The sequence below is a fragment of the Cricetulus griseus genome, chromosome 5 (genome assembly GCF_003668045.3).
Source record: "Cricetulus griseus strain 17A/GY chromosome 5, alternate assembly CriGri-PICRH-1.0, whole genome shotgun sequence".
Classification (NCBI taxonomy): domain Eukaryota; kingdom Metazoa; phylum Chordata; class Mammalia; order Rodentia; family Cricetidae; genus Cricetulus; species Cricetulus griseus.
In genome coordinates this window covers 7,597,676-7,623,538 of record NC_048598.1, presented here as the reverse complement: position 1 = coordinate 7,623,538, position 25,863 = coordinate 7,597,676, and the positions used below count along the sequence as shown (strand labels likewise).

At 39.7% G+C, this 25,863-nt stretch overlaps 2 protein-coding genes across 10 annotated transcripts in view; one reads left to right on the top strand and one right to left on the bottom strand.

Moving 5' to 3' along the window:
• The window catches only part of Spata17 (spermatogenesis associated 17), a 175,061-nt gene extending 173,781 nt beyond the window's left edge, over positions 1-1,280 (bottom strand). Inside the window, 2 exon segments of the mRNA XM_027418736.2 lie at positions 999-1,073; positions 1,075-1,280. Coding sequence (XP_027274537.1) covers positions 999-1,073; positions 1,075-1,112 — 113 coding nt within the window. The 5' untranslated portion in view covers positions 1,113-1,280.
• Positions 1,281-1,361: 81 nt separating this feature from the next.
• Gpatch2 (G-patch domain containing 2) overlaps positions 1,362-25,863 on the top strand; it is a 174,500-nt gene continuing 149,998 nt past the window's right edge. For 4 of the 9 annotated variants that reach the window (XR_004770337.1, XM_027418733.2, XM_027418729.1 and 1 more), the window contains exons 1-5: positions 1,455-1,513; positions 10,399-11,112; positions 16,006-16,067; positions 18,223-18,405; positions 18,817-18,896. Coding sequence is in view for 8 of the 9 variants with exons in the window: in XM_027418733.2 (XP_027274534.1) it covers positions 1,455-1,513; positions 10,399-11,112; positions 16,006-16,067; positions 18,223-18,405; positions 18,817-18,896 (1,098 nt within the window). In the remaining variant the exon portion in view is untranslated. Of the gene's footprint in view, positions 1,514-1,552; positions 2,602-8,252; positions 8,378-9,810; positions 9,905-10,398; positions 11,113-16,005; positions 16,068-18,222; positions 18,406-18,816; positions 18,897-19,023; positions 24,728-25,863 lie in introns of those variants that run through there. The other 5 variants (XM_027418732.2, XM_027418731.2, XM_027418735.2 and 2 more) reach the window with 5 other exon arrangements.

Genomic DNA, 25,863 nt, shown 5'->3' with positions numbered 1-25,863 from the left:
AATATAAGAATTCAGAAGTAGGAAAGACACTAGAGACAGAAATAAAGGTTAAAAAAAAGGGGGGGCAACACTGTGGTACTTCTAGCACAAGGAAGACTCATGCTATCTCACAAAAATGACGATACTGAACCATCACCCATGTTGGTTGTTAGAAGTCCAAGACGAAATTAAAAAAAAAAAAACAAAACAAAAAAAAAAAAAACTGTAGGCCTTGCAGGCCTTTCTCACACTGGCGTATTTTTCAACTGGTCTGTTAGGTCACTGTATTTTATCACGATGTAATATACTTTTTGTGGTTTCTTCTAAGTTAGAAAAACTGCTGGCCCGTTGCTTCCAGTTTAAAGGACACTTTTCATGGATGGGGTTGAGGGTAGAGGGTAGAGAACGATGCCTTGGCACTTGCCCATTCACTGGTACTAATTACCTTGTCACAGTGGTTTGGGAACATACACCTTAAGACAAATATGTGACAAAACAATTGAATTCCATGTCTGTGAGATAAGGGAAGCCAAAATTCCTTTTTGGATACTGACATTCCTCAACTCCTGGAACTTACTAGGGTAGCCTGGGCAACATCAATTAGGCCACACTAAACTTTTAGTATGGAAAATAGGTTTCACCAAACCAAATTGTTCCGTGATGATTTATAAGTACAAAAACAAAAACACAGTATTTTGAGAAAGAAAGGCCTATGGAAGCCTTGAACTGTCTATGTAACCAAGGCTGGACTGGACTCAGAGTGATCCTCCTGCCTCAGTTTCCCCAGTGAGGGGTTACTTCACCTTGGGTTTCAGTTTATAATCTTATCTACGCTGGACTTCTCTATAGCGCATTTCAACCTATTAATGACCTCTCTGTGTACATATGTAATCCACCTGTGTAGTGCATACTTGCGATCAAGTTTGAGTCCCCGTCGGGGAGAACTGGGGGGCTACTTCCAGGATTAAATACTCTGTTAACAGTAACCGTCTTTTGCGACCCCTCTCCTCACTACTCACCGGTTCCTAAAGTAGTACTGAGTTTCTAGAAACGACGACCGAGCCTGGAGCTTGGCTAAAGTAGCCATGGCCTCAGGCCAGGGGTTTACTGAAGTTGTTACTAGGGGTCTCCATGGCAACTGGGCGGAACCACGGGCACTTCCGACTCACTCCCCTCCCCTTTCTCTGGGGCACAGTTTCAAGTAACCGGACCGAGAGTCCGGTTTTTTTTAAATGTGGGAAGCGAAGCAGCCGACCCGCTCCCTTCTCCTCCCGGAGTACCAGAGGCGCGGATGGGATCGACCCGCCCAGCGCAGGGGAGCGAATGGTCGCTTCCGGCTTCCGGTTTCCGCCTCCAGCCCGCTTCCGGAAGTGCTTCTCAAAATGCTCCAGTGCAGTGTGGAGGTGGCCGGGGCTGCGGGAGTTGGCGTCGGTCCTCGGGCCTGAGCCTCGAGGCCGCGCTCCCGGGTGTCGTTGATGTTCGGGGCCGCCGGGCGCCCAGCGATCGGAGCCGCCGCCGCCGCCGGGAAGAGCTGGTGAGAGCGGCGGGCCGCAGAGGACGGGGCGGGCGAGCAGGCGGGCGGCCCCGCGGGGCTCCCGGACCCGGGACCAGGGACAGACAGACAGATGGCCGGCCGTGCACCAAGTCCCTTCAGGCCCGGTTCCCGCCGCCCCCGCTGAGCCGGTCACTCCGTTCCCACTCCCATGAGTGACGGAGCTGCAGGAATGCACAGTTGTGGAAGTTTCTTAGTGGGCGAGCCTGAGGCTCCCACACTCCCTGCGCGCGCAGCCCGGTTTGTGTGAACGCTTACAAGTTCTCCACCACCTAGAAGGTTCTGTCCTGGCTCACGAGAGACGGGTGTTGCCCAGCAGCCTTAAGTTTGGGTTGGAATTGGTCCTTGGTGGCCGTGGCCTATTGCTTCCAGTTTTCAGACCGCTTTTGCAAAAATCACACTTTATCCTCGTGGCATCCCTGCGACAGGAGACTACAGCAGGCACGGGAAAGTGAAGAGGCAAAGTTTCCCTGTGCCCGTGGGTGCTAGGCTGTGGGTTTTTCTAGTTGAAAGCCCCGGTCACCCCCCGGCCCCACACACCCCGTTTCTCCCAAGGCTTTCCCCGGCAGATAAACGTAGTGACACAAGAAAGTTGATATTCCTACCGACAGTCTTGAAACATTAAATCTGACCAATAAGTCAAAGAAATGAGGAGAAATGAGGTCTTAAAGCCCATGCCTATTTCCAGAGTCAGAAAGAACACGAGACGTTCCGATGGGCTGTGTAACCAGATTCCTTTGCCTCACCTACAGCTGAGAGGTTAAGGGAATGTCTAACACCAGATGCTTTACTCCACACCCTATAGAACATTTTTCTTAGCGAGTGTTGGTTTTCCAGTGACTTTTAAGTTCTCGCAGCTTTCAGATAGTAAAATGGAGAGTGCTTTCTAAAATGAGTCATTTTTTAATAGTGGTAATCAGCTTGGACTGAGAGGCACGGTTCTTAATGTGTTAATTTTTATTAGTCTTGGCATTTGTACACGGAGGAACCACCACACTTCAATATGATAAACGGACTTCCCAGCATCCTGGTGCTTCCTCACAAGTGTTCTTTCACTGTATGATGTCTTGGTAAGGAACGGAGGTAAAATGCGCTCACTAGATTGGTCTGGTCTCACTGGAGAGGAAGGGAATTTGTGTGGTAGTTAACAAAACCACCTGTGACCCTTTTCCCTCGTGTTCCACTTTGCATCTCCTGCTGTGCACATACCCCTGCACATTGCTCATCGGTTACGTGAATGGAATTTACTTGCTGGACTTCTTACTTGACAGGACACTCATCATTTCTAAGGAGACAGGAGTGTCCTTAGCACCCTCTGCCTTGTGCTCTTGAAAGGAATTCTCAAAGCCCATCCCGGTTGGCAGAAGAGATGTGTGCCCCAAAGGGGGAACCTTTATTTTCTGGTTGACAAGCACAACTGTGCAACCGTTCTGTCTTCCCCTCCCTCTGTCCCTCCTTTTGTCAACTCTCCCCCCTTTTCCTTTCTCTTCCTTTCTTCTCTCCTTCCTGGGCCTGCTTGAGTTTTGTTGTGTAGCCCAGGCTGACTTCTACCTGGTGGTATACCTGCATCAATCAGCCTTTTCAATTCCTGGGGTTGGAGGCATGCCCTGCCTTGCTGTTGGTGGTTGCTACTACTGAGTAGTTAATTGGTGTTGGCTCTGTCTATGTATGTCATCTTGTAAACTGATGAGGTAGCATGTAAGTGCAATACATTCTTTACATTGTAGATAAGATGACAACAGAGGTGAAGGTAATTTAAATAACTTCTCTAAGTGATTTATTTGCAGTGTGATTCTAGCCTGTGTACCTAAAGAAAATCCCTCACCACCCTAATGTACCTGTTATGTCAGGCTCATGTAGCATCTGTCTGTAGTCATTTATGGATTGGGAAAATGCGTGTCCAGATTTGTAAGCCAACATACAATTTCTGAGGTGGTCTATTTTTATTTCAACAGACTGTGTTTTGTGGCTTTGTTTTAACAACAGTAAAAAGCCATTAAAATAGATTCTGGACCTTAGCTTCTGGAATTTCCTTCTTATTTCGTTGAAGATCAAAGCAATAGAAAGTATGATTTGTAGGATAGCTTCTTGTATGTCAAGCTGGAAGCCTTTAAGCTAACTTTGATAGTTTGTTTTCATTTATGCCTTTACTTAAACTATTAGAATGCCTGTCTTAAAATGCATATTGTCTGAAGATCTTAGTAAAGTTACATTCAATGAGTCAGCCTTTGGTTTGTACATCCTACATATTCTTACCATCTGGTTATTTGTCAATATGGTAGGTACTCATATTTAATCTAGGAATTCAAGATATATATTCAGTAAATATTTACTGTGCAATTATCATGTATAAGCAATAATCAAGTCATTTCTTACCCTACCAAAGCTTGTTCACAGAATTACTTTTTAAATTCACAATTTTTGTCTTGTTTGACTTAGACTCTGACTGCATTTCATTTAGATATTTTTAAATGAGTAATTTACATATTGAAAGCAATTAGAGGCAATGAGAAAAGTTGGGATGACTTGTATCAGTCATTAAGTAAAGTAACAGAAAATAAAATAATGGCCTCTAAGTTTAAATCATTGGCTTAAAAGTAGAATTAGACTTTTTCTTCTTCTTTTTTTTTAAAAAAAAAAAAAAAAAAAACACTGGAAGGTCAACCAACTAAGTTCTTAAAAATTTTCTAGGGTAAAGAGGAAAGGAAGTTTTCTCAAGTGCCTCCAGTGCCAAAGTGAGAAAGCTGCAGCTTCCAACAGACTCTGCAACTGGACACACTCGATGGAGCTTTGGCACCGTTACTGGGAGAACTCTGTGATTCTTAACTGGGCTCTTTAATCCTCTTGTTACTCACATCTGTATCTGAGAGCAGGAGTCAGAGGCACTGAAGACAAGGTCTAGCCCAACATTTGATGGAATTCTGCCTCTGCCTCCTTCAGTGCTGAGATCACAGGCACGATCCACCACACCAAGCCATAAGACAGCGTTTCTTTTTGTTTTAAGGATTGGTCTTTTCATTTATGATCCTGTGTGTGTGCCAAGGAGGTCATGAGAGGTTGTAGGAACCTCTGCCCCACCCATCCGCTGAGCTGGAGTCTCAGGGGATTGTGAGCTGAGCTACGTGAGAGCTGGACATAGAGCGTGGGTCCTCTGGAAGAATGCTAAGGATTCTTAACTGCTGCTGGCCATTCTCCCTCCCGAGAAGCAGCCTCTTCATAAGTGTCTAGGTCAGCTCGTTGTGCTGGCGGTTTGGGCATGCTGGCAAGTGTTTTACCACTGAGCCACACCCCTACTGTTCTAACTTGAGATAAGACTCTTTTTGATAAATAACAGGATGATTAAGAAAGGAAAATTTTAAGTTCCAATGAGCAGTATTTTTTATACTTAAGAATTTTTACACTTAAGATAATTCTTGTGGATCATATTTTTGTTTGATTAGTCATAAAATATAACCTTTCCCTTTGGAGTGGCATGTTTTACCATTTAAATGTTTATTTACCCATTGCCATAATCCCTACTATTAAGTTTTCACTTTCATCTGAACCTTTTGGCTGTTTGCTGAATTCTAGTCAGGGTAAATAGCCTTTCCTAGACAACTTTTTTTTTTTTTTTTTTTTTTTTTTTTTAATCTTGAAATGTAGTAGCTAAGATGATATGGAACTAGAATTCCATCACTCCTTTCTTGTTTGTGAGTAGTCATATACCATACATTCATAAGCATAGTTCTTGACTATGTACACACATTTATAATATTTATGTAGAACTGTGGGTTGTGATGCCTTTGTGGGTTAAATGACCCTTTTTTTTCAGGGGTCACATATCAGATATCTGCATTGTGATTCTTAGCAGTGCAAAATTACAGTTAGGAAGCAGCAGTGATAATAATTTTGTGGTTGGGGATCACCGCAACCTGAGGATCCGTATTAAAGAGCCACAGCATCAGGAAGGTTCAGAAACCCTGATGTAGACTCTTAAGTTTTTGTAGGCCATCTGTGGTTCCACTTAGCAAGTACAATGTATACTTAGTTGCAACTAATAAGTAGTTTAATTTAGCAGAAGAAAGAGTCCGTGTTTCAGACATGTGACAGTGTGAGTATGATTATGTACTCGGTGATAAATTGTATTTGAGTTTTGTTTTTCCCTTTTCCGATATTTGGTACCTGGAACAGTGTAGTTCCATTTGGAAGAGTTTCATTTGTTTGTTTATTTTAATAAACTAGTGGAGTCAACCAGTAGATACACATTTAAATATTCTCTTGTTACCCTGATATTTTGATATTTCATTGGTATCCAGGACCAAAATACATATTCCTGAAAAACAGTTGTCTCTGCCTGCTTCTTAGGACTAGCAGTTGCTGGTAATAGAGACATCAACAAGAAGTAGTTATTAATAAAATAGTTACCTGAGTAAGGATTATCTGTTTCCTGTCTTTCCTTTTTCTTCTATCTACTTACATGTATTTAACTGCCATGTGTGAGCTCTTGGATCCAGGAACGGAGATTCATACCTGTAATCCCAGTACCCTGAGGAGAATGGGGCAGGAGGATCATAGATTATGGAGCCAGACCCAGACTCAAAGAGCAAGGATATTGGAGAGGTGCTGTGGGCTCTATCCACCAATCTCCAGGGGACATGCAAGCAAGACACGGGCTGCTTCCTAGTTCTTCCATAACAAATCTTGGGGGAGAAAAACACCTATTAGTGCCATGTTTTGTTCCTTTAATCCATCTTCCTAGATGGCATGCATTCTTTAGGAAAATGTTGTTTTGAAATAGTGGTGAAGAACTCAAAGATGACATTTTAATAGTGCCTAAAAATGACCTGAAAGCAAGCCTGACTTATTGCCCTAGGTTTTGAAAACAACTGGCTCATCAAATCTTGGAACAAATAGATTTTATATTGCTCAGCATAACCCAACACTACCCACAGGTGCTCATTTCCTTGATAAAATCTATAAATACAGCAGGACTACAAGATCATCACTGAGCTGCAGCTCTAGACAAGTATACTCAGTGCTATTTCCTAAGATTCCATTTGCAATTGAGGTTCAAATGAACCTCTTAACTTAACTTCAAATGACTTAACATATGAATATAAACATCTCAATCAAGTGGGACCTTCACTGAGTTTCTATTAATTCACTTAAAGCTCTGGCTGTTCAGTAAATGTAGCTTTGTGCAGAAAAGTCTTACATTTCCTCGTTTCTCCTCTATTAGGTAAGATCTTGTCTAAGAAAATAAATATGTCTAGGGTAAAGTGTGTTAGTACAATTGATGTCCTTTTCCTTGGAAGATGTAAGTGAAACAATATATTAATTGCCTAATATTGTTAGCTCATCCACAGGGATTTGGTTGGAATTGAGTTGTGGAAAAGTAGAGCAAATTAGGGGTAAAAAGTGATTGAACTCTGAATTGAAATAATATGAAATATTTTTTCTGTGTATCTGCAGTTTTGAAAGAATCCTCTAAAGTAATTTTTAGTCAGTTTATGATTTAATGATTCCATAGAAGTCACTGGATTCTAGCTACAGTATTTTATTTTCTCAAGAGAAACAATAGAAAATTGAGTAATGGTAGCTTACTTTTAATAAAATACTAAGAAAATTTGCTTGCATTCTTAGTCATATAGGTTATATTTTGTTAAACTTTATTAGTTATAGAAATCCTTTTTCAAAAAACAAGTGATAAGGAACTGGATAGCTAGGTTTTTTGGAAAAGTAGTTAAGAGTGTTGGCAACTAAGTCTTCCAAAAAACCCATGTTCAATTCTCAGGCACCCACGTGGCAGCTCACAACAGTCCCTAACTCCAGTCCCAAGGGAATCCTCCAGCGCCTCCTTCTGACTTTCTCATGCACTGTACACAGTACATATTCATATATGTAGGCAAAACATGCATGAAATAAAAATAAAGGAGAAAAATTTTAAAAATTAGTTGATGCTTATCATTACAGCATCATTGAATGGGTGCATTCACCTGCTCTAACATTAAGAACACTGGCTAATCCAGGTATGGTGGGTCCAGTCTGTGATGCCAGCTCTCCAGCTGAGTGAGGAAAAATTTCAGTTCAGGCTTACAGGGTCTACACAGGAAATAAAGAAGTAGGCACTAAGACCACTGCCTTTTCTCATCTTAGATGATATGCCAAGCTACCTTTAAAATGAACTGTGATTCTTCTTGGAGACTTATTTTATTCATTAATTTCATGAATGAATATGAATATGACCTTCATATCTTAACATGAAGTTTTGAACTGTCTGTTCACTCTGTTCCTGAACCAATAATAGAAATTTTTAGAGAAAGGACCCCAATTTTAATGCACATGAAACTTTAAAGTGAATTTTGTTTAAAGATGCAATATCATATTCAGAGATAATAGCCTTTTAGACTACATTTCTTCCCGAGAACTCGTGTTGAAGGAAAAGAACAAGTCATTCTTTGTAATAAGCAAAAAACAAATAGGCAGTTATTAACACAGAGGTAATAGATAAAAGATCCATCTGGCTTATCACAATAGCCAGTTATATGGCCCCTGTTGGCTTGATAACCAAGTCAGGTGTGATGCATAGGTCACTTAATGCTGTCCTCTGAAACCAGAGTTATATATGGAGACTTTTGAAGGAAGAAAGGAATCTCAGCTGCCATCTAGAGTGTCTTTAAAGTGTTTGAGTCACCATGTGTCTGAAAACTGTTCTGAGTAGACTTTTTGTTTATACATTGAGGCTGTGAAGAGTTAGGTCTGGAACACGCAAACCCAGGGTAACTGGAAGGCAACACCGTGTTTTCTGGGCGCTCGTATTGTATCCTGCCAGCCATCCTCAACAGCCATGCTACCCTGTATTCTGTGGTGAGTTAGGCTTTCTAGAAGAAATTCTGTTGAAAACAATATAATGAATAACTAGCCTTGAGCCCTTGGCTTTGATGTTGGTATCCATTAAGCCTGTCTTAACAGGTAATGCAGTGAAACAAAAGCACAGAGTGGCTGGTGGGATTGGGCCCCTGTCCTTGGTAAGCACTGGTGCACTGGAGTCAGTTGCCGGGGCTGAATACCTGCATCTGCCACTTAGATTGGTCACAGAGACAGGGCTGTTGCTGTCTCTATTTGTTTATCACCTCAGGGTTATTGTATGAGAACAAAATGAGGCAATGTAGTTAGTAAATATTAGCAGATAGCAAATACTCAACTGTTAGATGATGTATGTAGCAGCGCAGATGATAAAACCCATGAAATCACCATGTATGCCTTGAAAAGTTACAAACTGCTATAGAGTCTTGCTAAAGCTTAAACGTTTGTAGATGCTAGAGATTATATGCAGCTAGAGAGGATATAGACCAAGGGTTGGATAACTGCTGGATACCACTTGATTTTATTAAATGAAAGCAAACCACCTTATGGGTCTCATTCATTTATGGCTACTTTTACACTATAGTGAGGAGGGGAGTGATAAGAGACTGTATGGCTTCCACAGCCTAAACTAATTGCAATCTAACCCTCTGCCCAAAAAAAAAAAGTGTGTTTACCTCTCTTATAAACTCTATAGGCTCTATAGGCCTCTAGAGGACTCTTGGGAATATCAATGCCTGTCCAACTTAATTTGAGAGGTATAAGAAAGGTATATATATCTGACATACCTATAACATTAAAAAATGCCACACCAACTAATTTAACATCATTGGGAATTGAATTTGGAATGAACTACGTAATTTATTAAAGCTTTAAAATGCCACAGTTGCTGATGCCTACTGAGCAAAAAGACAGGACAGCTTCAGAATGTGTTTTATGATGGCCCCTTATGGACCCCTGAGGTTCAGTTTGGATTGAATACAGTTTCTGTATCTCTTGTTTGTCAGTGTTTAGTGGCCCAATGCCCACTGTTTGGTCAAACTTTGGTTTTGCATCTGATACACATTTGGAAATACCTGCCTGTCTCCCTCTGACATTATGGTAGTGAGGAGGTGAAGTGTATGGGAAGTAGAAGGGTTCATGCCTCCTTTACTTAGGAATTAGTAGTCAGGGAAGAGATGGAGACAGCTTGACGGTGATTGGTTTAGATAAGGGGCAGGTGAGGGACAGTGACTTCCATAGAAGAATGTTTCCCATGATTATAGAATAATCATGTAAAAACCCTGGGATCCTGTGTGTGTGTGTGTGTGTGTGTGTGTGTGTGTGTGTGTGTGTGGAGGGGGGGGTGTTCATCCTTGAGGTTGCATGTGGTTGGCAGAGGTTGACATCCGAAGGTATTCCTCAATCATTTCTCCACCTTATTCTCTTTGAGACAGAGTTTGTCATTCAGCCTGGAGCTTGCTATTTCCTAACTGGCCGGCCACCGAGCGCACAGGATCTGCCTGTCTCTGCCGGAGTCTGGGGTTCCAGGTGCGCACCATGTCCAGCTTCTACGTGGGTGCTGGGGATCTGAGTGTAGATCCTCATGCTAATGCAGCAAGAACTTGACCTGCTGAGCACCCCTCCCCTGTTGACACTGCATTTACCTGTCCTCAAGTGATTTCAGAATTAGGATTCTATCTCTTAAGACAGAGTCTGCCACATATCCTAGACTGACCTCAAACCTAAGCTTAATTCTTCTGTCTTAGTTTCCTGAGTGCTAAGATTATAGATAGGTGTATACCTTCTCACCCAGCCATTCCTATGTTTAATTAAACTCACAAACAACAACAACAAAAAAAAACAAAACTTATGCAACAAATGTGTTAAAGAATAAGATTAAAGCTGTCAGACTTTGAATAGTGCGATCACATGCCTTTCAGACATCTTGTAAAGAAAATTATACCATATTTAGAGTGAATTGCTTATGTGGAAAACTAGGTTAACACCAAGTGACTTTATTTCTCGTTCTCTAAAACATGTAGGCATTTCAGTCGAACAATGGAAGAGCTTGTTCACGATCTTGTCTCTGCACTGGAAGAGAGTTCTGAGCAGGCCCGAGGTGGGTTTGCTGAAACGGGAGATCATTCTCGAAATGTGTCTTGCCCTCTGAAACGCCAGGCCAGGAAAAGGAGAGGGAGGAAACGGAGGTCCTATAATGTTCATCACCCTTGGGAGACTGGTCACGGCTTAAGTGAAGGCTCCGATTCTAGTTTAGAGGAAGCAAGTAAGGACTATCGAGAGAACCACAACAATAATAAGAAAGACCACAGTGACTCTGACGACCAAATGTTAGTGGCAAAGCGTAGGCCATCATCAAACTTAAATAGCAGTGTTCGAGGTAAAAGACTTCTGTGGCATGAGACTGATTTTGCTGTGGACAACCTTGGGAACAGAACTCTGCGCCGCAGGAGGAAGGTAAAGCGCATGGCAGTGGATCTCCCACAGGACATCGCCAACAAAAGGACAATGACCCAGCTGCCTGAAGGGTGCAGAGACCAGGAGATGGACAATGATAGAGCTTACCAGTATCCAGAGTTTACCCGGAATAAAGTTAAAAAAAGGAAGTTGAAAGTGATTAGACAAGGACCAAAAACCCAAGAGGAAGTAGTTTTGGAAAGTGAAGAAATGAGCCAAACCAATAAGGACAAAATGGAATACGAAGAACAAAAAGTCTCAGATGAGCTCATGAGCGAAAGGTAACATACTATTATCTGCCAATAATATGTTTGTCTGTGTGCTTGGGGCTGAATATGTTTTATATTTTAATTAATTCTGTTTTAAGATAATTATAAATTACCACAATGATAGTGCTATTACTTTGTAACTAGGTTTTCGTATGTCTTTATAATTTATAGCATTTTCATACACAGCAAAATTGCCTATTTGATTTATGCAAAGTGTTAATTATAACTGTCTTGGTTTTCAGCTACAAAGAGAGAAAAATGGCTTTTCTTTGGGAAAGGATATGCTTTGGAGTCACTGCACTTTAGGTTATCTCGTTGTTGGTGGAATTTGGGAGCTTCCGTCTCGGAAGCATATAGGCTGCATATTCGTTATTTTGACTCCTAGTGTTCAAAGTTCATACTCTGTGATGTGTGGGGCTTGGTGTGTTGATCTTTAGCTTGCTAGGGAATTCTGATCACTTATAAAATATAAAGTCCCGATTTATGGTGTGGAAGCAGCTGATTTTGGTCCTTAGAAAAATGGGAATTGTAGCATTCCTGTGTTGGCTATCTGTCCATCTCAGGGAGCAGAGCACCGCTATTCTAATGCCACATGCTCGTGGCATGTCAGAGCGGAATGGGCCTCTGCCATTTATCCAGCTGCTTGTAAGAGCACCCAGCACTGCTCATCATGTTCAGCTCATGCCCAGCAATTTCTGAGAGCCAGAAAAAGTGGCCCTGGGGCGAGCATATGATTTTTAGTTTGCAGCATTGGCCTCATATTGATATGTGGGTGTGTTTGTAAGTGTGGCTGCAGTTAGGAAGAGGACCCAGTTGGAGTTAATTTTTTTCATTAGACAGTTTTTAGTTTTTCTTCCAAAGGTAAGCCAAAGGTAAAGAAGTTTTTGAAGAATGTTTTGAAAAGTTTGTTTCATTCAAGACTGTTATTATTTTTGTTCAGGAGTAGGGTTGCTGAGGGAACATGGCAGTGCAGTGACAGGCTGAGCTCTGGGCCATTCGCAGCTCACTGCTTTGCTGGCTGCATGGAAGCCCCTCCTTTTTGTTTGCTATGTCTTCTTTTTATTCATCTGCTGCTTACACTTTCTACCCTGTAACCATAATGAGGCAAAATTGGCGCTCATTTATTTCTTCTCATTGTTTAACAACAACAAAAATCAGGGTCAAGTAGGTATATCGGGGCTCCCAGTTGTTGACATCTTAGGTACATAGTTTAAATATGACATTTTAAATCAAATAAAGTTAACTATATTTCCTTTGATTTAAACTTTTTCTTATACCAGTTTTCTGCTGCCACTTAAGGGCTCAGTGCAGTTTCTTCTGTGGGAAGGATTGCTACAGAGTGAAGGCATCTTCTATTTCCAGAGTTTTCCATTTTAAGAAGGTTTATAGTTCTTGGGTTCGATTTATAAGTAAAAATCTGTGTGTGTGTGTGTGTGTGTGTGTATGTAGGGGTGTGTTGTATAGGTTTGTGTGTGTGTGTGTGTGTGTGTGTGTGTGTGTGAAGCATTTTATTACTGCAGTGTGCATTGATGGATCACAGACTAATAACACAGGCTCTCTACCATGCCCTAACCTGGAATAGACAGACATTAAGTATTGAGACTAGAGTGTACTGTGTGGAAGGTACTTGTGAGTGAAGGCTTTCTCAAAGGGGCTGTGTTCAAAGCAAGAACTAAGACTTGTTCAGAAAAGGGAGGCATGGGGAATCAGCGGGGAAATGGCATGACTGAAAGAAACAGTTTGTGTGCAGACAGACTGTCACATCAGCATAGGGTGAAGACAGCTCATTGCTACTAGGAAATAGAGGATGGGGGCTACTGCAACAGCATTTCTTGAAGACTTATGTGCTCTTGTAGTTTAGATTTCATCATGTAGGCAGTGAGAAGTTTTGGCAGTGAAGAAACAATATAATCTTGGCAGTGGTGTTCTGTTTACCCTTGGCTGACCTCACCCGTACAGTGGAGGGTAGTCTGTCTGCTGGTAGAGGAAAAGAAATACCTGAGAGCTATTTTAAGAGTAGAAATCAATGGGAAGCTGTAGAAGAGGACTTTACTCCATCTTTTCTAGTCCTACTGGACCAGTTTTCTTTCTACCCACTGGGTCCTCACAGCCACTTACGAAATAACCTCTCTGAGACTTAATATCAATTACAATCGTTTGGCCAATGGCTTAGGCTTCTTATTGGCTAACTCTCTCTTAAAATAGTAACCCATTTCTATTAATCTGTGGTTGTAGCTTGCCTGTGATACCCTGACTGGCATCTCCCTTCCCTGGCAGCTACATGACATCTCCTCTGACCCTGCTTCCTTCTCTCTCTATCCTTTGTTTGGAATTTCCACCTAGATATATTCTGCCTGACCAATGCCTGACCATTGGCTGAAACAGCTTTATTAATCAACCAATAAAAGCAACACATATACTCAGTCTATAGAAGGATCTCCTAAAGCAGACCTCCTACATCAGGAAGCTGTATTGGGAAGGGTGGTGCTCTCAAATAATGCCTGGTTTCTAGTCAGAAAAAAACAAAACCTGGCTGCTGGAAATGAAAAGCCTTTCTTGTTAAATTCTTATTCTTAATGAGCATAGCAACAGGGAAGTACATGCAGCAACTGGCTAGTTATCAAAGTACATGCAGCAACTGGCTAGTTATCAATAATGTGTCCATTAAAAACATAGAGAGCAAGGATCATTAGAGACTGATTTAGAATCTAGATTTCCACATGTCTTGAGATTCATTAGGATGTGGACAGAGGTAGGATTGCTTCTTAGACAAAGGACATAAGCAAGAATACCAAACATAGAATGGAAAGAATTTGTAAGGAGCCCACCCATAGAAAGCTTTGGAATCTAAGTTTCATTCTGTAAGCTAAACTAATACTTTATGTTTTACCTAGAAAGCTGTCATTTTAGGTGGTATGTGTGTGTATGAGTGTGTTTTAGGGCCTTTTTAAAAGACTACTTTTAATTTACAGAAACGTTACCAAAACAGTTTGCAGAGTTCATGCCTTTCCCATTCTCACACCCCAACCAATTTCATTTTACTGTTACTGAGTATGGATATGTTTTTAAGTTGGTATTTTATCAGAATTACCATTGGTTTTATTTAAAATGGCTCCCTTCTGTTCCAGGGCATTACCTTTACACCTGTAGTCACCCATTTATACTGTAAAAAGGTGAACTTGGCTGTATGTAGGATAGATTAGAGGATGGTAAATCTGAACCCAGCAGACTGGCTGCAGAAAAATAGCAACTGACTCACTGTTTGCAGGCTCACTGTGGTCGGACTTAACTTGTGTTCAGTAAGCATATTCATTGGTGTAATTGAGAAATGCAGCTGATCTGATTATGGAGTGCTACACTAGACTTCTGGGGTCATTATAGAGTATGCCCTTGTGGAATCCAAAGGATTTGAATTGTAAGTATATGTATCTTGGGCATTTCAGAAAAGGAATTGTGCCTGAGGTGTGTTTAAGAACTTTGGGTTGTAAGGAAACCAGAAAAGCAGTGATAGTTTGGACCAGTACTACATAGCTAGACGGTCAAGCTTCTGAGGTGTTTTTCTTTTTCTTTTTCTTTTTTTTTTTTTTTTAATGTAAGACCATCTGTGCTTGTAAATAGGATGGTGTCAGTTCAGCACCTTAGAAATACTATTGCAGCTTTGAAGGGAAAAAATGTGTCTCTTGACAAATTCTTATACCTTTCATGAGTTTATTTTTGAAAAGCAAATAAAATTAGAAATATTGTATGCAAAAAATGTGTGGATTTAGGACTAGCAATGATTTTCATCATAAATATTTTGTAATTTTGTAAAACAGGCTAATGTGCCTAATTTTTAAAAAGCTAAGCTACATTGTATTATATTTTAATGGATAGGTTATTTATTTATTTTTTTTTTTTATTTAGGGATGAAGGTAAAGGCATTTGCACCAAGCCTGATGCCCTGTGTTTGATTTTCAGAACTCCTCTAACCTCTATGACCTCAATAAACGTATCTTGGCACACACACCCCCCCCCCATACACAAATACTTTCTTTTAAAAGACTATTTTAATTAAAAAAAAAATCCCTAGTGACGATTTCTTGATTGATTAAAATCAAGAATCAAGAGTGAGAAAGTACATAAGAGCTTTTAAAGAACAACACTCAGTTTTCTTAGGGGCCAAGGCTTTCATGACTTGTTCTTATTTCTTCCTATTTTCACTTCCTTGAACTGTCATATAAATATTGCTTCCAGTAGACTAATAGTGGTTGGTTCTTTTTTTCTGAGTATGTGTAATTTACTGAATTTCCATAGTAAATTTGAACCTGCGTTTTATTCTCCAGTTTATACCGAAGTATGGGAACCCTTCTTAATAGTGGCCTAAAACTCACTCTATTGTTTGACTGTGAGCTAGTGGACTGCTACCATCACTCCGTTCTTCCTTTCGAGAGCGGCTTTTCTAGAACATTTGCTAATGTGGTTATGAAAGTCATTTCATCCCAGGCCCTGGTGTTTCTGGGATGAAGACAGTCTCAGCCTGCTTCTGATGGAGACTGCCCTGGCTCAGTGAGCACTGGGGTTTCAGGCTCAAGCTGATCACACTGCACTGCACAAGAACGGAGCAGTGGCATTTGATGGAAGCAGATAATAGAATGCATCCCTTGTGTCCCCATCTCCTTGTGTCACATCTGGCTCGCTGTCCAGGTCTCATTAGATTCCTGGACATGCCCCAAATGCTATGTTCCATAGTTAATGGAACCGGGATATTTGCAGTTTGATTTAAAAATAATAATAATCTTATTTTCTTTCAGATCTTTGTCAGGCTCAAGTTCCATTTCTGAGCTGCCATGTCTCTTTAAAATTTTACGACTGATAGATCAATTGTTCTTTTGATCTGTTTCATTTTTCTCCTTTTCCTGCTTACAGTGACTCCAGCAGTCTCAGCAGCACTGACGCCGGCTTGTTCACCAATGATGAGGGAAGACAAGGTACTGAGATAGTTTTCCCCTCTTAAAAAAAATTCATTTTAAAGTTGTGCACACTCCTGGTTATTTTATAAGCTGCCAACACTAACCCCTTAATATTGCAAGAACTGCTTAGTGATTCAGCTGGTTTCTATACTCCATGGAGGATGTCTTGGCATCCTAACCCAATAATAGATGTCTAACAAGTAGCATGTGTCACTAAGCTTTGCATTTGTCAGTGTTTGTAGTTTGCTCCCTTTTAGCAAGATTGCCAGACATCGATTTTATTCTCCACCTTATTCTAGATGTTTGTAAAACCATGTAAGCATTCATAAGAGTGATTTGCAGTGATTTGTCATTTTTATTCAGTTGTTATACTTATACTATGCCATTTATAAGTAATTAAATGGCTTTTATTAATTTAATATTATAAACTATTAAACAGAACTATGTTACATCTTAGGCGTTTTTTATCCTGCAAAATTCCAGAATCTGTTCACACTTTAACATGGCAGTATTTTGAAGCTGTGAAAAATTTGATACCCTTGTGAAGCTGTGAGGAGTCACCCTTGCTTGGACCGATTTAATTTAGTCGCATCAGCCCATAACTCGTTTTCCCTTATTCCTTGTACAAATCATGAAGTTGAACTAACCTTATGTGTACTTATCACAGAGTATCTTTATTTCTTAGAAGGCATTATTAGAACCAGGAACGGTAGCCAGCGCCTTAATCCTAGCACTTAGAAGAAGCAGAGGCAGGCAGGTATCTGAGTTCCAGGCCAGCCAGAGCTACTTAGTGAGACCCTGTCTCAAAAACCGAACCAAACCAAACCAAGCAACAACAAAAAGAATGCATTAGCAGAAAGTAGATTCTACAGACTTATGTTTTGTTAAAATACAGATCTTATCCAGGTTATAGAGGTTGATGATAAGATGAAATAAAATGATAAACTTTCATCAAAAGGGACTTCTTAGCAAGGCTGACATCTTTCAGAGTCACTGGCATAAGACAGAGCAACAGTTATTAAGACTTTACTGCATTTAATTTACTTGGTTCTCACTTCACTTCATTTTTTAAGAACTGTGTGAGTTCCCAATTTTTATTTATTTTTCAAGTGGGGCAGGCACTAATACAGTTGAAATGACTTTCTCAGTGTAACAGGACAATGGATTTTTAACTCACTTATCTGATTCCTTGCCCATGCTTTTAATGACTATTTAAGTTACTTCCTAAGAATAATGTTGCATATCATATAAAAGTAAAGTCAAATAATTTCATTTTTCTAGAGTGGTTTTTGTTTGTTTTTCTTTGTGAGACACGCTCTATGTTTATATGGCACAAGGTAGCCTTTCATTCTTGACTGTGCCTCAGCACCCCAAGTGGGTTAATGGCCATTCAGATGCAGTCAGCATCAAGTGAGTCCTTGCTTGAGTTAACAGGCCTGCTCTACAGCATTTAAATTTCTCTCTGCAAGCCAGCAGTGGTGGCGCACGCCTTTAACCCCAGCACTTGGGAAACAGAGGGCAGTGAGTTTGAGGCCAGCCTGGTCTACAAAGCTACACAGAGAAACCCTGTCTCAAAAAACAAAAAACAAAAAAAAATTATCTCTCCTATGAAATGTCAATATTTGAGTATTATAAATTTTAGCAAAGTATTTTTTTATTCCCTGATTCAAACCACTCCTGTGGTTTTCACATTACAATTGCTTTTAATTTTCACTGTTTATTTGAACTAAATCTGTTTGCCATATAGTATTCTCAGCTCACGTTATAGGCAGTTTTCTTTAGCATTGTTTTTGTTTCATGATTGCAGTTTCCATTTTAAAATTTCAGAGTAAGAGGTCTCAAATCTGAAGTCTCATAAACGGGAAGACGATTGTCATATATGAAAACTCTTACAAAAAGCCTTAAGTACTGGTGGCTTCTGGGGAATCTTAGGAAGATTTAGTGACTCTCATTTAAAATCTTACTTTTCTCTTATTTTCATAAACTGTCTACATTTTGTACTTTTAATCATTTGAAGACAAAATTTTGATACTCACTGAGGTTAAGCAAATTTTAAATTGTCATTTATAATAAAGTTACACCTAGGTCAATATTAGAAAACAAGTGTTGTTCTTTAAATATCAATTTCCATGATAAAACTAAATCTTCTGGGGGCATTTTTGTCTTTGCACAGGGGACGATGAACAGAGCGATTGGTTCTATGAGAAGGAGTCAGGGGGAGCCTGTGGTATTGCTGGAGTTGTGCCCTGGTGGGAAAAGGAAGACCCTGCAGAGCTAGACAGAGACCTACCTGACCCCGTGTTTGAAAGCATCCTCAGTGGTTCTTTCCCCCTCATGTCACATCCTGGCAGAAGAGGTCAGTAGCACTTCCCGAGTGCTGGCTCCATCAGCTCGGGCTCTCCCTGGGTTCTTCACTGAGACAAAGGGTAGACCAAAGTGGGAACAGACTGTAAACACAGTGTGCTGTAGAGAAACGTGCGGGGCCCAATCCAAGGACTGTATTCATTCGCTTTCACTCATCAGGAAGCTGTTACAGGAGTCTGGACTGGGAGAGCATTCTTGCTGTCTGAGTGCTCTCTAGTTAAGTGCCGACTGCATTAGAGCCCTGCTGGGAATTGCCTCAGTTCTTAAGTATGTTTCACATTTTCCCCGGTAATATTCTTGGTGTTCACCACCATCAGCAACTTCGTTTTAATTCTGTTGTTAGGATCTTCTTCTATTCTCCAGTGATCACAGTATCTTCTAAATTGCCTGTTTGATTTCTCAGGTTTCCAAGCTAGACTCAGTTGCCTTCGTGGAATGCCTTCAAAGAATATTAAAAAATCTGGAGGGGCTCCACCTTCAATGGTAGGCATGCTTTCTTACTGAATTGTCATGTTTGGAAATGTTTTCATTTCTGTGGAATAAAAAGTCACATCCTCACTGTTTATTTATATTCTAATGTTATATTTAAAAATAATCCATTTTCTTGTAGGCTGCAAACTGGACCAGTGAGATTCCCCTATAAACCAAATCTTCTATTGCTAATAAATTAGTTACGTTTTGAACACCTGGGGAATGGCATTCGAGGGACCCTGGCTCCTGTCCTCTTCCCTGGAGGAATACACTGAAGTGCGAGCCTCTTTGATGCAGACCTGGGGCTGTTTTGCTGCAGGACTGATGTTTCTTTTAGCCAGAAGTGAATCTGATTGGGGAGGATTCCCTGAGATGTAGGTTGGCCCAGGGTGGATACAAACTACTGTATATTTTATATATTTTTCTCTCTTGTGGTTTTTAACATTGGATCTATTTATGTATTGCTTGCTTTGCCAAATGCTAACAAGAGATAGAAAATTGAAAACTATATTTAACCCAAGTATTCCTTAATATTTCTATGACTGGTTAAGATTCAGCTTTTAATCTGACGTGTGAATAAAAAAATGATGTATTGCCATTCATGGTTCATTTTAAAACAAGTCTTCTATACCAGCATTATTTAAAATACTGTGTTTTACTCAGGGTACTTTGTTTAGTAAGGGCCGATATAAGTAGGTGAGGTTGATAATCTTTGCTCGAGTTTATCTTTTGTTAAGTTTAATTCCTAGTGGATAATTGTTCTGTATTACAAACCTGTTGTATTTTATACTATAGTCTTCATTGTACTGCGAAAGTCATCCTACCTCTAAAACTGCACAGTGATCCCAAACTAGTCTATATTAGGGAATCACTTGCTGTCACATTGTCATTGGTGTGTGTCTGATCCCTGAACTGGTCACAGCTGCCTCACTGTCTCGGAACTTGATGAAATCATGTGAACCTGGCGTTTTAACAATGCTGCATGACTGAATCTCACTGTTATATCTATAGTGAGATGCTTGCTCTTCCTTGGATGGCATTCCGTGTGTGCCACCGAGTTTTAGAAATATTTGTGTAAGATCATTTTCATCAAGCAGGAGGGAAATAAAACATTCCCATTGGTGGCATAATTCTTATAATGTTATTTTTAATTGATTAATGTTTTTGGTGATTTAATGTTTTCGTATTGTATGGTTTAGATGTCATTTCATTATTTAATGGCTAAATTAAATATGATGGAAGGGAACCAAAGTTGACATTACCTTACCCAAGACGATTGTGGTCTGAAAAATTTAAAAATGAAGTAGGTAGGAATGTATGACAAGAAGTCGAAGGTGACACGGTACAAGTTGGCCCTCCTGATTGTCCCATGGAAAAGGTGGGTGATGTGCTTAATAACTGAATTAAGGTTTTTATACTGTCTCAGGGCAAAAATTCGTGCTTTTTTCCTGAATTACAGAAATGCTTTTGTTTTGTATGATGACTGTCCTTTAAGTCTGAATAAGTCACTTGCATGCCTCAGCCTATGATCTTTGCCTCACCAATCATGAATCTAGATGAGTACTATCTCGTTCTTGGCTCAGCTTTACCTATTTTTGTTTTTGGTCCACTGCTTGCTTGAGCATAGCTGGGATTTGTAGCCCATTTTCTAGGCTTATTGCCGCCTCGCTGTGCTGTTTTATAGAAGCTATTACGACGGATAGACTGGCTTCATGGTGGTGATGATACATGGCTGCGCCATCCTCGGAGCTGCCTCCGTCTAAATTGTGAAGCGGTGATTAGACTGCACTTCACAGAGATTTCCATGTATGTGTGTTTAACATGGGCCCAGCACATTGCTCTATTCAAAATTCTACTGAACACATGGGACTCCTTAAGGTGTTTTTCTCTCAACCCTGGATTGTCCTTGTTTACATTTTTACATACTGTAAATTTTTTTCCAATAAAATCTCTGACTTGAGCAAGAAAGGTAAGATTTTCAGTTTGTGCTGATGTTTTCTAATTCTCTGTATGTTTTGCTACCTTAAAAATTTTAACCTGCTAAGACAGTCACATTAAAGGTCATCCATTATTTCTTATAGTAAGAAATTAATTTCAATTAGCATAGACTCACACTGGGAAGCCAAAGTGTACATGAGATAGATTCATTTTAGGAGCAAACGCCAGCGTGTGTAGATGCAGCCTTTGAGCAGAATGGCAGCAGAGGGTCTGTGGTGGTTGACACCTCCAAACGTGCAGTGAGGAGCGCACGAGAAGGAAGTGACAGTGGGAACTGCCTGAAGTAGGGGTGTTTTCAGTTATTGCCCTCATTCCTGTAGGTTGTGTGTGGGTCTTGGGTCCTCATGTCCCCGTCAGCTGTGGACTGAATAATGTTGTGTGTGTATTTATGTTTATAGGTGTTTACTGTGTATTGTTGATTCCCAAACATGGAATAATGGATAATAGCACCATCACCGAAGCCTGAACAAACTTTTCTAACGTGTGTTCTCTCCATAAGGCTCACCGTGGCCTCCTCATGCTTAGTAACATGACAGACTCCACTTTCAGCTTGAATTTGGGGCCATTGAAGGCAGGAAAAGCACGAGAAAGCACAGAGCTCCAATAGAGCAGTCCTCCTTCCATAGGTCACAGAGCCGGGGCTGCAGGAAGGAGGCCGAGTGAGGTCCTGCTCCCTTTGTCCCCTGAGTTCTCCTTCCTTCCTGAGGCAGCTCACATTGTTCACTGCTGTGCCCATGCCCATGAATATCTGCAAAAGTTCTCAATATTGCTTTTCAGGTTGCTAGCTGATAATAATATTTCAAATTTGGAATCTGCAAGGAGGAACAAGGAATGGCTGTGTATTTGTGGAAGGCAGAGTGGTCACATGTCAGATCCTGCATATCAGATACTTCATGATGCTACAGTGTGATGAAGTAGCAATGAAAGAACTTTATGGCTGGGGTCTCTACAACATGAGGAACAGTATTTGAGGGCTGTAGCATGAGGAAGGTTGAGAACCAAGGTTTCTTCTTTTGTGAAATAGAGACGTTGTTTTCTCTATTGACGTGCTGTCAGGCTTAAATACGGTTAAAGTACATATATAGGCTTAGGTCCATCTTCAGTACATAGTATATAATAAATAATAATCGCTGTTGTTATTGAAGATAATAAACACAATACCTGATAATGCAACTTAATGTTAATCTCCAAGTGTAGAATTTGACCTTAAATTTTTCATGTTTTATATATAATTTATATATAATTTGACATTACCTTAGTAGAGTCCTTTATTTTATAGGATTTAGGTTTCTTTTGTATCTTATTTGTTTGATCTGACTTTTGTCTTTAATATAGTTTGAAGAATTTTTCTGAATGAACTTTTAGTTAACAAGTTAAGCCTCAGAATTGAACTTCAAGCTATAAAGCCCATTTCATCATGTCCCCTCCCTTTAAATCATTAAGCTATTCTTTTAGACTGAGGTTTGAATTCAGTCTTATTCCTCTAAAAAAAAAATAATAATTGTGCCCATGCATATGTGAGATTACAAGTCCTGAGATTTTATTCTTGATAAGAATTACTCACCTTTGGCATGGTGGCAAGACTAGCAATGCCAGCACTTGAGAGGTAGAGGCTGGAGACTAGGGAGTCAGCCTGTACTATTTGAGACCTTGTTTCCAAAAACCAAAAAAGGGAATTACTACTGTTGTGTGGCTAGAAACTCAGTTTGTTGGTATCCTGCTAGCCAGCCTTTTAGTACCTAATTTTAGGAGAATTGTTACCCAGGAGAATTGTTACCCAGAAGATAACAGCCAGAATCTCTGACATTTCTAGACTATATTCATTAAGTACAATTCAGAATGACAGCATGATAATGATGCCAGACTCGAGTTTGAGGAGACTGCTTTTACAACATGAATTCAAGGAACCTTACTAAAAGGTAGCTTTCTGTGGAGCCAGGATGTCTTACTCTGCTTTCTTGACAGGATCTCACTATGTAGCCCTGGCTGGCCTCGAACTCACTGTGTAGGCCAGGCTGGCTTTGAACTCACAGAGATCTGCCTGCCTCTTCCTAGCCCTGGGATTAAAGGCGTGCTCCACTACACCTGGCTCAGGATATCCTACCCCTGAATATTCCAGTTAATCTATGTTTTCTTTGGGTGAGAGATTTTTAAGTTCTATTTTGTTTTGAACTAGTGATTCATCAGCAGGTATAATCTGCACTGAAGTTATTCATGTTGTGGTGACTGCTAAAACACTGTGGGAAAAGACTCATCTTAAGACACATTATTGGAAAACCATTCTTATGGAAGACATTGTAGTAAGGTAGAAGGCTTTGCTTTAAATGTTTACAGTTGCTTGAAGACCGGTTTTGTGTGGTTACATGAACATGAAAGGTACTGGTGGTATTTATTTTGCCAAACAACAATAACAACAAAAGAATGTGATTTAGTTGATTTCCTTATGTCTACATTTTGAAATTTAAGTATATAAACAAAAGCCGAGTGTTAGCCCTTCATATAAATTGTAATATGTAATACACTGTTCATACTCACAGTACCTTGTGTCACTCAGAGCAAAGGAGGCGTGGTCTATTCCAGGGCTGAGGCAGTTCATTCAGTTGCTGACCAGGAATGACTGTTATAGGTGCTTTCTTTATGAAGTTATGTTGACAGGGACCATCTTACTGTAGTGAGCTCTTCATATGTCCTGCTCAGTGTTTGTGCTGTAGTTTCTCAATACTCTAGAGTAGGAATATTTAGGCTCTTTATAGCCTTTTACTGAGAAGGCTCATTTAAAATGGAATTGGTTTGAATAAGGGATTTAAATAACCTATTTTCTCAGACTAGTCAAAGCGAAAAGAGTTTATGACAGAAAATAAATCTAAACTGACATAAAATAACAACACAACGATATTTTCATTATGTGGTGACTGTTACCCAAGCTTTTGTTAGTGGGATTCAGCAGCTGAACCCTTTAGTATCTTTCTGCCTGGAAATTTGTATGCCTAGAGTGTTTTTGTAGATTGGAGAATGTATGTTTAGAAAGTTATATTCTAAGTTTGTTAATTATATGTTAATTTCATTTTCTTTTCAACATCAGCCTGAAATCTAGATTTTTATATATTTTAATCTTAGAAATTTTCGAGATAAAATTGGTTCTGTATTATAGAAAAGTGCAAATCAATAAAATGGTAATATTTCATGGACGAAATCCACTAGTGTGTTTACTTCAGATTTTTTATTTTGCTGTTGCTCTATATTTTGTATTGCAATAATTTAATAACAGTGGATAACTAAAAATGTAGATACCATAACATTTATTCTATATAATTGAATAGGATTAATATTAATACTGATATTCTTGGATTATATTATTAAATGTGAAACATATATATATATATATATATTTAATGGTGTATAGTAGCATATTCATTTATTCACTTACTTGCATTTGAATGCTTGTTCTCCATATTCTTAAAACTCCTTAAAAATATATATACAGATAATCAATCATGAAATTTTAATGATACAAGATGTGACCACATATATTTTTCCATAGATTAAAATATTTGTGCTTGCTGCTCTCGTGACTTAGTATAGGTGTGGCCTCCTATGCTGGAATTTGGGGGTCTTCAAAATGGTGGAAATGTGCAGTGTGGAACACAACAGTGCTTAGTATGTGCTAGATACTTTCTGTATACTGCTTACATATTTAAATTAATGTGATTAATATTCCTATAATGTAGGTTTGTGTTTACATCTTAAACTGTTTTTCCTGTGGGAAACCAAAATTCTTATGATTTGGAAGTTTCTTCATATTGCTGTCATGTTGCTAATAAATATAAATAAATTCTCTCCCTAAAGTAGTCTTCATTTCTGTTTAACATATTCAAGTGTGAGTTATGCTGAGACATCCACACCGGTCTTCACTGTCTTGAGTGGCAGCCACATCAAGATGAGCTGTAATAGTCATCAAGGGTTTCTGGCATCCACTGGATTAATGACTGGCTCTCGGTACTTTTTTACTAATCTTTAATGTTGTCCAGATCTAGAGCTTTCTGGTCAGTTTTTGTTCGGTCCATATTAATTTACTCTCTTCTCTTTCACTTCAAAGAAACTCATCATGTCTCCTGTCATGTTACTGTATTTGTTCAAGTATCATGAAATCTCTGTTTCTTACGTTTTTTTTCTCTCTTTTTGAAACCACTTGGTAGAATTCTGGGGCAGTCTCTTATAGAAACAAGATGCTTTAGCTGATATCCGATGAATAGGTTAGAGCCCACCAACTCGTTCACAGTAGGAAATGGTAGGCATGAAGGCGTAGTAAGGGCTTGGGTTTGACACATCGTGGAATAGGTAGATGAATTAGATAGATATGAAGGGGTTTATAGCAAAACAGTTTATCTGAAAATATGGGCAGGAAATTGGATCATACTGCACATGTCATCCCTGGCCATACTGATAGTTATGGAAAGTGCATTATGTAATCATAAGCTTAGATTATATTAGAAGTATAAATCCCATCCTATTCCTCCATTATGTGTGAGCCAGAGGATTGACTGCACCTTAATTTGTCATTTGAATCCTCTGTCTTACTATGTGAGTGACATCCCTTTATTCCACCAAGACTGGTCAGTACTGCTTGAACAGTGGGACAACTGTGTATGGCTGTAGATCTTGCTTCCTACCACTGTGAATGAGACTGACATGGTCACCTGTAGCTTATATTTTAATAAATAAAAGTAATCTTGGGTGGGGAAGAGTAAGCAGATGAAAGTAGCCATAGGGAACACTTAGAAATGCAGGAAATAAAAATTATTGAGTAAAATTGGTAGGATAGAATGGTTTTCAGCCTTAATCCATCTAGTGGCATCCTTTAGGTCTAACCACTGATCTTGGGGAAAGGAGCGAGCACATACATTCCTCACACCAGTTCATTCAGCACAATGGGTTAGGATTAAGACACTTTTTAAGGGGGAACCATTTCTACGGGCTTTGG